Genomic DNA, 15647 nt, shown 5'->3' with positions numbered 1-15647 from the left:
ATATAAATTTTTGGATTATATTTTCTATTTCTGAGAAAAATGCCCTAGGTAGTTTGATGGGAATTGCATTGAATCTATATATTGCTTTAGGCAATATAGACATTTTAACTATATTAATTCTTCCTATCCATGAGCATGGAATGTTTTTCCATTTTCTTTTCTTTTTTTAAAAAAGATTTTATTGGGGAATTGGGGGAGGGGAACAGACAAATTGTTGTTCTTCAGTCTAGTTGTGGAGGACGTCGCTTCACTGGCCCATGTTGGTAGTATCATTGCGCCCTTCCCCAGGTGAGGCAGTCGCTCGCTGGCCATTAGATGGCCGCTCACGGTGGCTCATGGCAGCTCACACCAGCTGCCTGCCGCTCACGGTAGCTCTCAGAAGCCCACTGCAGCCTACGCTGTTGACGGCTACTCACGACAGCCCAGCTCCAGGTCGAGCTGTTGTTCACCATCTTAGCTGTAGAGGGCGCAGCATCACTGGCCCTCATATGGAATCCAAACTGGGGTCCTGCTTCTCAGAGCCAGCATCCCAAGTCAGCTCTTAACCAACACGCCACTTGGCTGGCGCTAAATTTCCCTTTTTTAGACAATTTACATAAATGGACTAATCCAACATGTAGTTTTTGTGTCTGGCTCCTTTCACTTAGCATAAAGTTTGCAAGGTTCATTCATTGTGTGGCATGTATCAATACTTCATTCCTTTTTATGTCTGAGTAATATTCTATTGTATTCCTGTAATCCTTTTTTTCTAAAATTAATTCATCAATTAATGGACATTTGGGTTGTTTTCACTTTTTGAGTACTATGAATAATGTTCATGTGAACATTCATGTACAAGTTTTTATGTGGAAGTATTCATTTCTATTGGGTATAAACCTAGGAATGGAATTGCTATGTCATATACTTAACCTTTCAAGAACTACCAGACTATTTTCCACAGAGGCTGCACCATTTTACACTCCCACCAGCAATTATGAGGGTTCCAATTTCTTCCTATCTTCCCCCCATACTTGTTATTGTTTGCTTTTGAATATAGCCATCTTAGTGGGTGTGAAGTGATATCGCATTGTGGTTTTAATTTGCATTTCTGCATGGGTAATGATATTGAGCATCTTTTCATGTGCTGATCAATCATTTGTTTATCTTTGGAGAAATGTCTTCCCTGTTGTTGAACTCTGATTTAATTCCACTGTGGTCAGAGAATACATTTTTTGTGTTTTCAGTCCTTTTGGCCTGGCATATGGTCTATTCTGAAGAATGATCCATATGTGGTTAAAAAGAATGTGTATTCATTTCTAGGGTGAAATGTTCTGTAGATGTCAGATAGGTTGAGTTGATTGATAGTGTTGTTCAAATCTTCTGTATTTTTGCTAGTTTTCATTCTAGTTCTGTTAGTAATTGAGACCTCTTTCAGGTCTGTCCCAGCTTTAACTTTTTGCTCTGCCCTTTTGAATCTTTTATGTATATGCACACAGCCAGGCATATATGAGTAGTGTGGGGCTTCTCTGTAGTGTCTGCTGTGCCTGTGAACAGACTCAGTCAGAAATTTGTTTGCCCTATCCAGAACTGCAGTCTTAGGCTAGTAGATCTGAGCAGTTGGCCCTGTCCTGCTACCATTTCTGGGAGGTCACTAACAGCACAACTAGGCCTGGGATTGCCCACTCCTCCAAATGAAAGTGAACCTCTTGGACCATGTAGTTACAGCCTCCCCTGCCCTGGAAGAACGTCCAATCTGATGGAGCTGAGATGTGGAGGATAGGAGCATCCCTGAGCCAGAACATCAGAGATTTCTACTGTTTTTATGCAAAGTTTTACCCAGCAGTTTTTAAATCATAAGCATGTCTCAGCAACATAGATAAGCCTCCTAGAGGTTTTTATAGTACACCAAGCATGTTTCCATCTCAGGGCCTCTTTACTTTTTCCACTGCCAGGAATATTCTTTTCCCAGTGAGTCCCATGGCTTGCTCTCTCATTTCATTCAGAACACTGCTTATATGACTTTTCTTTCGAGTGGCCATTCCATGACTAGTCTATCTAAAGTAGTATTTCCCTACTTCCAACCAATCTCTACTCTCATATATATTATTTTACTACTACTTGACACTTTGCTAATTAATTTGATTGTCTCTTCTTCTAAAATGGAAGCTGTAGACCAGGGACTTTATTTTATTCTTCAGTATAGCCCCAGACCATAAAATAGAGATGGGTACCCAGTGAGTGAATGAGTGAGTTGAAGTCACTGGCTTTTTTAAAAAAACAGGTTTGTGGTTATTGGACAAACTGATCATTTAATTGATTCCTTCCCTCTTTCTAGTTCCTTACCATTTACAAAGTATTCTTTTGCTCACATCACTCCATTTCATCCTCCTAGTGGCCCTTTGAGGTAAGCAGAGAGCTGCTGTCATCTTCCCCATTTTAGAGATGAGAACTTTGGGGCTTAGAATAGGACAGCCTTGCCCAAGGACACAGGTTTAAGAAGTAAAAATTTGGGACAAAAACCTGTATCTCTTGATTCTGGTAGTTTTTAATACTATGTTAATACTACCACCCAAAGCTATCACCTGTGGAAAACAGAATGAATGTGTTGCTAAGGAAGGTGATGAAATCGCTTTCTTGAAAAAAACTCCAAGTTCTGGCCAGTCAATGCCTTTTGAGCTTCCTTTGCTCCGCCAGCTCCAAAATCTTTGGAGTGTACTTTCTTTTCTAATAATGGCCCTTGAGCCATTCTCTACCACTGGGGCCTGCTTCTGCTTCTTTGAAATGTATTTTTACTTCTAATAAACTGCTTTTCTGTAACTTAAAAAAAAAAGTCGCTTTCTCTACAGAGTTTTAGGGAACAAACAAACCTAGTGTTTATAGTATACATCAGAGAGCCCCAAGGTTGCCCAGTGATGAAGAGGCTGCTGAGTTAACTTAAATTCCCGTTTTGGGTTCCTAGTAAATTTCTGTTGAGTGGAATAGTGGGAAGAAAAGAAATTAGAGCAGAAAAATATCAAAACATATGCTTTGACAGGGAAAGAACTGCAATTGGATTTTAGAGCTGAAAGTGACCTAAGGTCACTTCTCAAATTATACAACTCCTTTCCCTCCACATTCCTCAGGTGATAAAACTTGAGACCAAAAGGACAGATTCATTGCTTGTGATTACCAAGGCTAGTTGCTTACACGTACCTGGCACTGTCACTTTTTAAATTACGGTATGCCCTGCACCTGAGGTCCTGTTAAAATCTATGAGATTGCCAGTTCTCCTTACCTTAGTATGTCAAATGTGGTAAAGGCCAGTCTCCCACACAGTAACAGTAGCCGTGGTCTAATAGCCCACTAGGTAAGTTTTTCCACTTATCTTCTGTCATTCTGACTCCCAGCTGGCCTCTCTCCAGAGGCCCCAAATGGCAGACAGGAGGGGGAGCTCACCCTGTCTCCTATATCAGGTGGTGAACTGCTTCAGGACACGGACCACATTTTTCATCTTTGTACTTTTTTGTCAACAGTATCCAACACACTGTCTTACTGAGCACCAAGGAGGTGCTCTGAAAATATCTAAAACTGTTGAATTATATCAATATATATTAAAATATCCCTATTGCCTCTCTGGTCCTATGCTGTAATCATTTAATCTCTATAAAATATCTCATGTTTTGGAGCTACTTTGTTTCTTGAATCTGTGTTGTAAACAGTAATGATGTATATATCTTTTCCTGGGCCTGCCCCTAAACCTGCCACCCTTGGTCCAGCTTTGTTACAGTTTGCATGGAAAAATCAAGATGCTGAGATCCTGGCAGATCCAATTAGTGGTGCTGGGAAAGTTCATTCCAGGCCAAGGCAAAGCTTAGTGAAATGGGTAGTACCCAGTCTGGGGTAAAACTCGTTGTTCTCTTGAGAGAAGGGGCTGCTGCAGTTCTATCTTCAGGTTGAGGCAAGGGTACCTGAGGACATAATGGATGTAGCAGGTTTTGGTAAAGAAAGGAAAAGGAGAGGCAAAAGCCTGTTTGTACTTCCATATACCATATGAGAAAGGACCAAGAAGGTGCAGTGATAAACTTCGTGTAATTCCAAACTTTTGATCCCTTCCCTACATTTTGTACTTCATTACCTGTTCAGTGTGGAGAGTAAAACGCATAGAATAAGAAGGAACTATGAGCTTGTCTTCAGGGTTTGGATTAGAGAAGCTGTAAACTGGCTTCCCAATCTACAATTAGGCTTAGGGTGTGAAAAAGGGACTAAAAGAAGAGAGGGCAGCCGACTGCCCCCTCACTGGCTACACAAAGATAGAGAGCTTGGGGGCTGATGTGAGCGTCAGCAGAGGCGTCAGGAAGAGGTTTCTTTGGGGATGGTTTGGGGGATTGTGATCCTGGTGGCTTAAGTTCCATGTCAGCTGGACCTGATGAATCTGGCTTTTCCCCGCTGCACAGAACGTGAAGACAGTGTCTGAGACCCCCGCAGTGCCACCAGTGTCAGAAGATGAAGATGATGATGACGATGCTGCACCACCTCCAGTGATTGCTCCACGCCCAGAGCACACAAAATCTGTGAGTCTTTGGGGACGTGCACAGCTTTGTGATTTATTAGAATTTGGAAGGGAAGGGAGGGGTTGGTGCTGAGCCTAGAGGTTTCATATTCCTGTAGGGGTCATTAGATTTTGGAGCTGGTGAGAACGTTGAAACACCTTGATTGAAAGGTACTTTCTTTATGATTAAAGACAATAAGTAGTATATACAGTAATACCTTGGTTTGCGAGCATAATTCATTCCAGAAACAAAATACTTGTATTGCAAGACATTGCTCGTTTACCAAGTTAAAATGTATTGAAAATGTTTGCTCATCTTGCAGAACACTTGCAAACCAAGTGACTTGCAATCCAGGGTTTTACTGTATATTGATAATGTGTTTGTAGATAGTACCAAAGTGTCCTAAATAATTGGTGTTTATACCAACCCAGCCCTAGTTTACTTAGCCTATTCTCCACAGACAGGAAGTTATACAGAATTAATGTTACTTAGTGCAGGACTAACATAAATTATTCTAGTCTCCTGGGGAGCAACAAATTAGCCTGCTGTAGATCCTTTCTTCTCTGTTAAATGTGCAGTGTTCAGCCTCTTAGAACATCATTGATAATACTGAAAGACCCAAGAGACTTGATAAATACTTTAGTGCTATTAATATGCTGGACATCCGGAGTGCATTTTGATGCCTAACGTTGGCAGTGATTTTTATTTAACTTCCTTGGAGGTTCTTGCATCTCAAAATATCCACAGTCCCTCTGCCCTCACTTTGCACAGTATGGTCCTCATGACTTTTATTTGATTTAGCATCATTGAGCACTGACCTATCATCAGATGTTACTCTACTAGTGTTTCTTTGCTTGGACTTTTTATTATGACAAGAGCTTCATAATGAAAGAATGATCTAGGGCTTAACCTCTGTGATAATACAAAAAAAGGCTGCCTTGTTTTTTTTATTTTATTTTTGTTAGTTTCAGATGTACAAAACAACATAGTGATTAGACGTTTATATACCTCGCAAAGTGATAACTCCAATAAGTCTATTACCCTTCTGACACCATACATAGTTATTACAATATTATTGCCTATATTCCCTATGCTGTACCTTACATCCCCATGACTATCTTTTCAATTTAAAGTTGACATTCAATATTATTTTATATTAGTTTCAGGTATACAGCATAATGGTTAGACATTTATATAATTTATCAAGTGATCCCCTCAGTAAGTCTAGTACTCACCTGACACCCTACATAGTTTTTACAATATTATTGACTATATTCCCCATACTGTACTTTATATCCCTGTGACTATTTTCCAAGTACCAATTTGTACTTTTTAAACCCTTCAGCTTTCTCACTCAGCCCCTCAACCCCTCTCCCATCTAGTAACTATCAGTTTGTTCTCTGTACCTACAAATCTCTTTCTGTTTTGTTTGTTCATCTATTTTGTTCTTTATATTCCACATATAAGTGAGATTGTATAGTATTTATCTATCTCAGCCTGTTTTATTTTACTTAGCATAATACCCTCTGGGTCAATCCATGTTTTTGCAAATGGTAGGATTTCATTCTTTTTTTATGGCAGAGTAATATTCCATTGCATATATGTACCACCTCTTATTTATCCAGTCGTCTATTGATGGACACTTAAGTTGCTTCCATATCTTAGCTGTTGTAAATAGTGCTGCAGTGAACATAGGGGTGCGTATATCTTTTCGAATTAGTGTTTTAGGTTTCTTTGGATAAATACCCAGGAGTGGAATTGCTGGGTCATAAGGAAGTTCTATATCTAATTTTTTGAAGAACTTCCATACTATTTTCCATAGTGGCTGCACCAATTTGCAATCCCACCAACTGTGCACAGGGGTTCCCTTTTCTCCACATTATTGATGAAGGCCATTCTGTCAGGTGTGAGGTGATATCTCATTGTGATTTTTATGTGCATTTCTCTGATGATCAGTGACATTGAGCATCTTTTCATATGACCATTAGCCATCTGTATGTTCTCCTTGGAGAAATGTCTGTTCAGATCCTCTGCCCATTTGTTTATTGGATTGTTTTTTGTTTTTTGTTTTGTTTTGTTTTTGTGTTGAGTTGTATGAGTTTTTTATAAATTTTGGATATTAACCCTTTATCATGTGTATCATTGATGAGTACTTCTCCCATCCAGTAGGATGTCTTTTTGTTTTATGAGAAGGCTGCCTTTGGATTAGAGCATTCACGGAGATGTTCAAGCAGAAGTTGGTTGACTGACTATGGGACATGCTGTGGAGGAAATTCAAGGGGATTAGGTGCCCTTTTAGGATGAGAACTTATAAACAGAGTCTGGAGTCACCCTTTCTGTAGGTCACAAAGTCACCTTAAGGAAAATGAACTTCAAAATTGGAGAATTGTGAAGATATCTCATATTGCTATGGCCTTTTTTTGGTTTGCAAGTATGTTCACTTAAAAAATTTATTCCCACTAAATCATGAACTCCTTAAAAGTAGAAGTAAATACATACATACATATATGTGTGTATATGTATGTATTTGTAGTTCTTGGCATCAGAAAAGCAGTAAATAGTGAATGAATGAATGAATCAATAAATTTGATCTTCATAGCATTCCTTCATAGCATTCCTAAAAAGGCATTGTTAATTCCTAATTTATAGAAGAAGCTGAGATTTGGAGAGCTAAATGGATGTACCCAAAGTCTCTTAGTAAGCAGAAGAGCCAGGACTGAAAGCAGGTAATTTACTCCAAGTTCAGGTTGCTTTCCATCATAGCACAGTGGCTTTTTTGTGTGTGCTGGGAGCCAGAGAAGGAGAGTAGAGAAGGAAAAGGCAGGATTTGTGCCCTCAAGGAGCCATGTCAGGAGAACTAAAGAAGGAAAAGACATGAAAGCACAGCCCTTAAGGTGCCAGGGGTATGGTTGGTCTATAGGTATAAGAATAGAAAATTAAGAAATCATGATGCTAGAGTAGTCAGGAAGCGCTAGACTCTGATCTCAATGTTGACCTAAGCGCTCTTCCATTTCCACCTATTAAAACCCTGTCCATCCTTCAAGATTGAGCTGGAGAATTCCGTTTATTTATTCATTGACTCATCATTTACCTGAATACGTGCTTTTTGAGGCAACTGATTAGACACATGAACTAAGGAATGAATGACTGTCTTCATAGAGCTTATAGATTAGCCAAAAATAGTTGTGATAGTTTTATGAAAAAAAATCTGATAAATGCCTTGAAGTATTTTCTGGGGAAAGGGAATATAACTTATGATCACTTCTTCTGAACCTCAATAGTGTGTGTGTGTGTGTGTGTGTGTGTGTGTGTGTCTGTGTGTGTGTGTGTGTGTGTGTGTGTGTGTGTGTGGTTTACTCATTTTTTTTAAATTTTTTTTATTATTATTAGTTTCAGGTGTACAAAACAATGCAGTAGTTATCCTTTTCACCCCTCACAAAGTAACAACCCCCCTCCCCCTATGCACTGCCCTCCCACTCCTGATATCATACTTACCTATTACAATTCCATTGACTCCATTCCCACACTTTACTCCACATCCCGTGACTATATGTATATATAATTATAGTTGACATACAATATTATTCAACATCAACTTCAGATATTCAATGCGGTGGTCAGGCCTCTACACCGTCTGGGGAATATAATCAATAATGTTGTAAATATTTTTTAGGGATGGACTCATGTCTTGTTAGGGAGACCACTTCATAGTTTACTCAATTTTTTAATGACATTTATCCCTTTCTGCCTTGTAGTTATGACTTTCTCACAAGACTTTCTTCACAAGAATAGAGGATGGGCAGCATTTTGTACAGTAAGGCAAAGAGTAGATTCTCAGTAAATGTTTAAGTAAATGAATGAATAGGAAATGTAATAATATTAGTGAAATTTTGAAAGCTTAACATCTGTTGGGCATAATTTTCATCATTTCACATTAGTTAATGTATTACTACAACGCCATCAGATAGGTATCATTAATATCACCGTTTTACAAATGAGGAAACTGAAGCACAAAGAAGCTAAGTAATCTGCCCAAAGTCATACAAATGGTAAGAATCAGATTTGGGATTTAAGCCCAGGCAGTCAGATTCCAGAGTCTGGTCTAAATGACTATAGCCTACAGCCTCTTCAAGGACAATTGTAGTTCCTTCTCTACAAGGGTTCAGATTTTAAAGTGGGAGTAACTCAAAAGAAGATACTGTTAAGTATTTTATTAGCAATGCCAAGTGCATTGGGAATTCAGGATATTCATTTCAGCTTGGGAAACAATTGGATTCTGATATGAAAGGGGTTCCCATATGATGACAGAATTGCCTTTAAATCATTTCTGTTGAGAGTTATCTAACCTGTATTAATATCTTCAGTGTTCAGACTCTCACTAACCCCTGCTGTGTGTACTGAGACCAAGGAAGGCCATTCCAACCACAGAGGATGGGTCTGGGCACCGAGGAAGAGGAATAAACAGTTTGACCTAGGAGAAGGGATGAGTTTGTTGGGATTTGATCTTCTGTGGATGTTCTAACACACACATGTAAGAGAGCCTCCAGAGCTTCGCTTCCCAATGCTAACACAGGTTGGCCTTGCCAAATTCTTGCACCAACAATGCAGGTATACACACGGTCTGTGATTGAACCACTACCTATTACTCCAACTCGGGACGTGGCTACATCTCCCATTTCACCTACTGAGAATAATACCACTCCTCCAGATGCTCTGACCCGGAATACCGAGAAGCAGAAGAAGAAGCCTAAAATGTCTGACGAAGAGATCTTGGAGAAATTACGTAAGCACTTTGCAACTTTCTGAACCTTCCTCTGGGATAGGCTTAATTGAGCACAAAGATGGAATTTGGTTGCTGTAAAGACCCCAGTCATAGGCTTGCTCTGCGTGGCCGGCTGGCTATGCTTGATAGCCACAAACTGTGCTTCTCCTTACCCTGTCTCTGTCCCCACCTCCCCTGTCTCACCCTTAATTGGATACCACATTAGGATGGGAATGTGATGAGAGAGAGTGTGGATAGCTCACTTCAAAGGCTAGGCATCTTTCAGCCCTAGGTGTGGGTGTGTAGATGACAGATAACTTTTATCTAGTGAGTAGTCTGAAATGTTGTGTTGAGAAAGACTGAGGCCTTGTCCATACTTGGTAGGAAAGAGTGCTGTGATTGATTTTTATTTTTTTAATCATTATTATTATTATTATTATTATTATTATTATTATTATTATTATTATTTACATGTTTGCTATTGACCTATGGGAAGACAGATCTGCCATCTTGGTTATAGGAAAGGAGGGAAGTAAAACCAACATTTTGTAAGCCTGTCCTATGTACCAAATGACAAGCAAGGTATTTTCTTGATTTTTACCCCCCCCCCCACTTATTCCTTACATTAACCCTGTGAAGGCAGACATTATAATCCTAATTTTTTGCAGTTAAGGTATTTGAGGCTCAGGGATGTTAAATACCTTGCCCCAAATCACACAGCTAGAGAGTGACAGGGCTGGGGTTAAAACACAACTTGTGTTCCTATAATTAGAGCATGTTGCCTCTTGCTCTCTGGTGGAAACTTAACATTTTACTTTCTTTAGTGGCCAGAAATGGGGATATATTAAGGTAGCTTGCTCTTGTGCTTCAGTCAACTGCAAGAGAATTTCTATTAGAAGGAAGGACTAGGTTGGTCTGTGGGTTTGGAAACATCATTTGACAAGGCCTTTGATTTATTCTTTGAACCTGCCTACTTCTAAAGAGGATTTGATGTGACTGATGTGCCCAAATCTGTAAGGTGGCATTGCTTTCTAAAGCCAAGGTTTCTGGTTCTTTAGCTTAGCAGCTGTCAATTTCTCCCTGATAATTCTTGTTTGACTTTTTAAAAAATATTTCATTCCTTTAAAAGTTGCCCTTGCCCAGAGCTCTTACAAAATGATAATGTAAGAAAAGCCACTTACATAGTCATCCGTTTGCTTCTACAGGTAGTGTTTTTCTCCGAACCAAATTTTAAAAACACACAATACTTAGAATTATGGAAAGCAGACTGGCGTGGTAGTTAAGGACACTTGGGTTGAAGCCCCAGCTCTGCCACCGACTTGGCTCTTGGGCAATTTCTCTTTTTCGTATCTTTTAAATAGGGATAGTAATTTAATACCTGTCTCATTTGTAAATCAAATGAAATAATGTATGTGAAAAGTGCCAAATCTTAGTAATTGATATTAGGGGAAAGCACTTTGGAGTGGGAGACCCCAAACCAACTCCTAATCTTAGTTCTGACGGCAGTTTGCTGTGTGACCTTGGGAGGAAGTGTTTTCCCATCTGTGGACCTCAGTTGCACCATCTCTAGAATACAAATTATGAAACCCAATGAACTCTCTTGTACCCCTATGTCTTTGCATTTGAAGTCCTTCCTGTTATAACCCCTACTCAACTTTCTCTCCATGGCTAACTCCTACTTACCCTGTAAAAGCCAGTCCAGATATCACCTCCTTTCTGAAGCCTTTCCAGTCTGTATTTTGTGCCTCTTTCTGTATCCCCTTGCCATCTATCACAATAATTATTATATTTTCACGGCACTTTATGCTTGTTTATCTCCTCCATGAAACTGAACTTCTTGAAAGCAGAGATGGTCTTTACTGTCTTTTCTATCTCTTTATTCCTAGCACTCAACATAGGGCTTGGCATATAGTAAGTGAGCATAATTAAATGAGTAAATGTGTATTGAATGAATGAATTTAAAAATGAATAAATGGCTTTTAGGAGTTTAGAAATGGAACAGATTACTATAAATAAAAGCAGTAAGGAGATGAACTTTTGGATGGAACTTATGGGGGAAAGCTAAGGGCCTGCTTAGTATTGCAGGTTCCTTTGCCAACTCCAGAGTTTGGGGAAACATGGGGCCTGTTTTGTATCCTGATCTGGGAAAAAATGATTCATGGTCTCTGTTTCTTTCAAAGGGAGCATAGTGAGTGTGGGCGATCCTAAGAAGAAATATACACGGTTTGAGAAGATTGGACAAGGGTTAGTAGGGGCATTTTCTTTCCCTAGAGAAATGACTTAAAATTGTGTGTGCTGGTATATATGATTTTGCTTTTGTTTTGCCTCCCATCATCCTTGTTCCTCTTCACCCCTCACCCATCTGGAGGTGTTATGTTAGGATGACTTTAGGTTTGGCAGAATTATGCTTAATATGAGAGATGTGCCATTAGCTGACCATGTTGCTAAAAATACCCCTGTAATGAGAGTGAAAAACCATTTATTTTCTTAGCATAAAACCTGCTTCCCAAATTATAGCTCTGCTTTTCCAGATTAACCCTGTTTATGTGGTGCTGAGATCTACTAGCACTAATATGAAATGGAAGGCACAGAACTGCAGACCCTTATGCTAGTGTAATGGGACCTGTGATTCTAGGTGGATGTCAGAATTCATGCCTTCTGCTCTCCGGTTCCTTCTCTGCATCATGTATGCTGCCTTCAGTGTACTGAACTCAGCACATCCTAATTCAGTCCTGTTATGTGCTAGGCACTGGGAATACAGCTATGAATCAGAAACAGTCTCTGCCTTCAAAGACCTCATGTCTACAGAAGGAGATAGACAGTCAAACAAAGAATTATGATACACTTGACCCTTGAACAACACAGGTTTGAACTGGGTGGGTCCACACGATTTTTAAAATAAATACTGTATTTTCTTTTCCTTATGATTTTCTTAATAACATTTTCTTTTTTCTAGCTTACTTTATTGTAAGAATACAGCGTATAACATGCAAAATATAAGGCTTCCAGTCAACAGTAGGCTATTAATCGTTAAGTTTTGGGGAATTAAAAGTTACGCACAGATTTTCGACTGCATGGGGGTCAGTTCCCCTAACTCCTACATTGTTCAAGGGAAACCTATATACTGTGATGTCTTAAAAGTGTTTGGCCATTATTGTGAGCCAAAGAAGCCAGATATAAACAAGCAGATACTGTATGATTTTATTTATATGCAATTCAAGAGCAGGCAAAACTAATATATGCTAGTAGAAGTCGCAATAATGGTGGCGAATGGGGGGGGGGATGTTGATTGGGAAGGGGCATGAAGGAACCTTTAGGGATGGTGTTGGCGGTGAACACATGGGTGTGTACATATTGAAAAATCATCAAGTTGTTCACTTAAGATTTGTGCAAATTACTTGAGGTAACTTATACCTCTATATGAAAAATAAAAATAATGAGATTTCTATAGACCTACCCAAATAGCAAAACTTAAAAAGAAACTGGAAAAAAAAATCTGGCTTGTAGGAAGCTCTCAGTGTTAGAGGAATGAAAGTATTGTTGCTAATGAAGTCATTGAAGTTTTCTGTTTTAGTTTTTTTTTTATGCATCCAAGAACTTCTGAAAATAAAATATTGCATAATATGCTGGTGTCATATTTGTACAGCATTCTACAGCTTACATCTATTATTTGCGTCTGTTGTTTAATTTAATCCTTAAAACAACCCTGGACTTGAGTGGATCTCATTTTTTCCTGGTGTCATGCTTTTCTTCCTACCAGACATGCTTTTGTGAGTCTGAACTGGTATAAGGTAGTTAACACCTTGAGAAGGAATTATTTTCCTTGCCTCAGAGTAACCTGGGATGGCATTTCCTCTAGCAAATTACACTGAGATACTGAGAATGTAGCAGAAAGATACATGGACAAGCATGGGCAAGTCAGTTCCCATCTTTGGACTTCAGTTTCTTCATAAATTTAAGGGAGAAAAGTTGTGGATTCAGGGCCTTTCACCTCCAAAACGTCTGATTTAAAAATTTTATTCAGATGTATAAGGCCCATAAATAGGCAACATCTACGAAATGTGTTTTCCTTGCTTACCTGACAGGTTTGTCAGTGTAAGGGAGGAATGAAATATATATTAATTACCTATGCTGATGTTTTCATATTCCAAGATTTAAAATATATAAAGGCCAAATAAATATGATGAATTAGTACTATTATAATTTTTTTTTTTGGACCTGGAATTCACATGTCTAATCATATGTCTGTCTATTCAAGGCAGAAATAATGAAGTACTAACCAGTGGGCCTGAGCAGCTCTCTGGACTTCTGTAATAATAGAGACATAATCCCAAAATGTCCATCTCCCAAGGCCTGGGCATATTTGCCTTTTAAGAATGGTGCATCTGGTAGGATGGGGGACGATGGGCATAGGAAGATAGACAGCAGCTTTATGACAGAAGATGGCTACAGGTAGGATGATCAGGCAATGGGGAAATAACTTCCAATGCAAATAACGCAACTCTTACTTGATAGCCCATATCTTGTGATCATAATTTTTTTTGGTATGTAGCTAGGGTCCCAACTAAAGAGTGGTGGTTAGGAAGCTGGTGACCATACTTTCTAGTCAAACTTACAAGTGACTTTTCTCTCTGAATTGATTTTACTTCCCTGGGAAGAATAACCTCAGGGCTTGCCTAGAAATGCATTTTTGCAATACATGGAATTACATTTCTTCAAATTGCATCATATATAGCTGACATATGGCATATAAAGTTACAAATAGTGTTGCATATCATCACCTACAAATATACAGGGTTCATGGTTATAGGCATAAAATGAGGTTTTTAGTTATTTAGAATGGACATGATTACTTTCCTAGCGTTATTCCTAGTATTTCCCTCCCTCTCTCCCTCCCTCCTTCCCTCCCTCTCTCCTTCCCTTGCCCCCTATTTCTCTTTGTGTGAATGTACATATGTATGTATAGGGAGGATACCTTGGGGATAGGGTAGAAGTAGTGTCAGATTTTCTGGAAGCATATCTGTTTGAAAAAGCATACTTAATATTTTATGTTTGAAAAAAATGAAAAAGAAAAACCTGTTCTACAAACTGCAAGATAAAATTCATGTATCCTCTTGGTAGGATACATAATTGAGAAACACTGTTTTATAGGGTCTTAGTATCATCGAAGCAAGAAGGACACCTTGAGATTATTTTAGATTATTCAATGTAGTTCTTTAAGTTTTTATAGGTTTTTAGTAGTTCTCATTTTTAATGTAAATTTTAATTGAATAATTGTACAACTTGATGACTTTTCATAGAGTGAACACATCCATGTAACCAGTACGCAGATTAAGAAACAGAACATTATCAAATATATGGTGATGGAAGGAGAACTGACTCTGGGTGGTGAACACACAATGTGATATATAGATGATGTATTACAGAATTGTACACTTGAAATCTATGTAACTTTACTAACCATTGTCTCCCCAATAAACTTTAATTAAAAAAAAACTCACCAATAAGAACCATCCTATATTAACTTGAATTTTTGAAATACAGATTTACTCAGGAGAGAGTCAAAAAAAAAGAAAGAGAAAGAAAGAAAGAGAGAAAGGAAAGAACATTACGGTCGCCCCAGAAGCCCATATCCCATTTTGCTACAAATATAAGCCATTCCCTACCTCATTCTGAAAATTCCCCTCACTCCTCACCCCCAGTTGCAAATCGTAGATCTAATCCTACCTTGGTTTACAGATGAAGAGTTTGAGGCCACAAGCGGGTTAAAGCAACTTGCCAAGGGTGATGGAGGAGAGGAGATGAGGAAGAAAGAGCAGGAAACTAATATATATTGAAGACATAATATATTCTAAGCATTTGGCTAGTGCTTTATGAACGAACTGATTTAAATTCTCTTACATACTTTTATCTCATTATCTTCACTTTGCCGATGAGGTAAGTGAAGCTTAGAGAATAACTTGCTCAAGATCATGTAGCTAGTAGTACTAGGTAGAAGTTCCAGATTGGAACTCAGGTCTTCTGGTTACTAGAGCCTGTGTTCTCTTTACACACTGGCTCTCAAATATGAGAAGATGAGAGGACAGTGGGGAGGATTAGTTATTATTATTAACACTTGCATTGCCAGATTGTGTGTAGAGCTGCATTTGACAAATTTAACACCTGTTTTTTTCCCCCCTCTTCCCACCTGTTGTTCAGTGCATCAGGCACTGTGTACACTGCAATGGATGTGGCCACAGGACAGGAGGTGAGTATCCACCACCAACTATTGCTCCTTTGGCTCTACTGTTTCTTGGTTAAATTTTAGCCCTTCTTAGCTCAGTAGGGACACTTTTAGTTTCTTTTTTATTACTGAACCCTCCTCCTCCTCCTCCTCC

General features: G+C 38.9%; 1 protein-coding gene across 3 annotated transcripts in view; it reads left to right on the top strand.

Moving 5' to 3' along the window:
* PAK1 (p21 (RAC1) activated kinase 1) overlaps positions 1–15647 on the top strand; it is a 90368-nt gene that overhangs the window by 52164 nt on the left and 22557 nt on the right. For all 3 annotated transcript variants that reach the window (XM_019631660.1, XM_019631659.1, XM_019631658.1), the window contains exons 6-9: positions 4413–4529; positions 9117–9291; positions 11451–11514; positions 15469–15517. In XM_019631660.1, the coding sequence (XP_019487205.1) occupies positions 4413–4529; positions 9117–9291; positions 11451–11514; positions 15469–15517 (405 nt within the window). The remainder of the gene's footprint in view (positions 1–4412; positions 4530–9116; positions 9292–11450; positions 11515–15468; positions 15518–15647) is intronic.

Source organism: Hipposideros armiger, unplaced genomic scaffold, assembly GCF_001890085.2.
Source record: "Hipposideros armiger isolate ML-2016 unplaced genomic scaffold, ASM189008v1 scaffold_1030, whole genome shotgun sequence".
In the NCBI taxonomy this organism is placed as follows: domain Eukaryota; kingdom Metazoa; phylum Chordata; class Mammalia; order Chiroptera; family Hipposideridae; genus Hipposideros; species Hipposideros armiger.
This window is presented reverse-complemented; position numbering and strand designations above follow the sequence as displayed.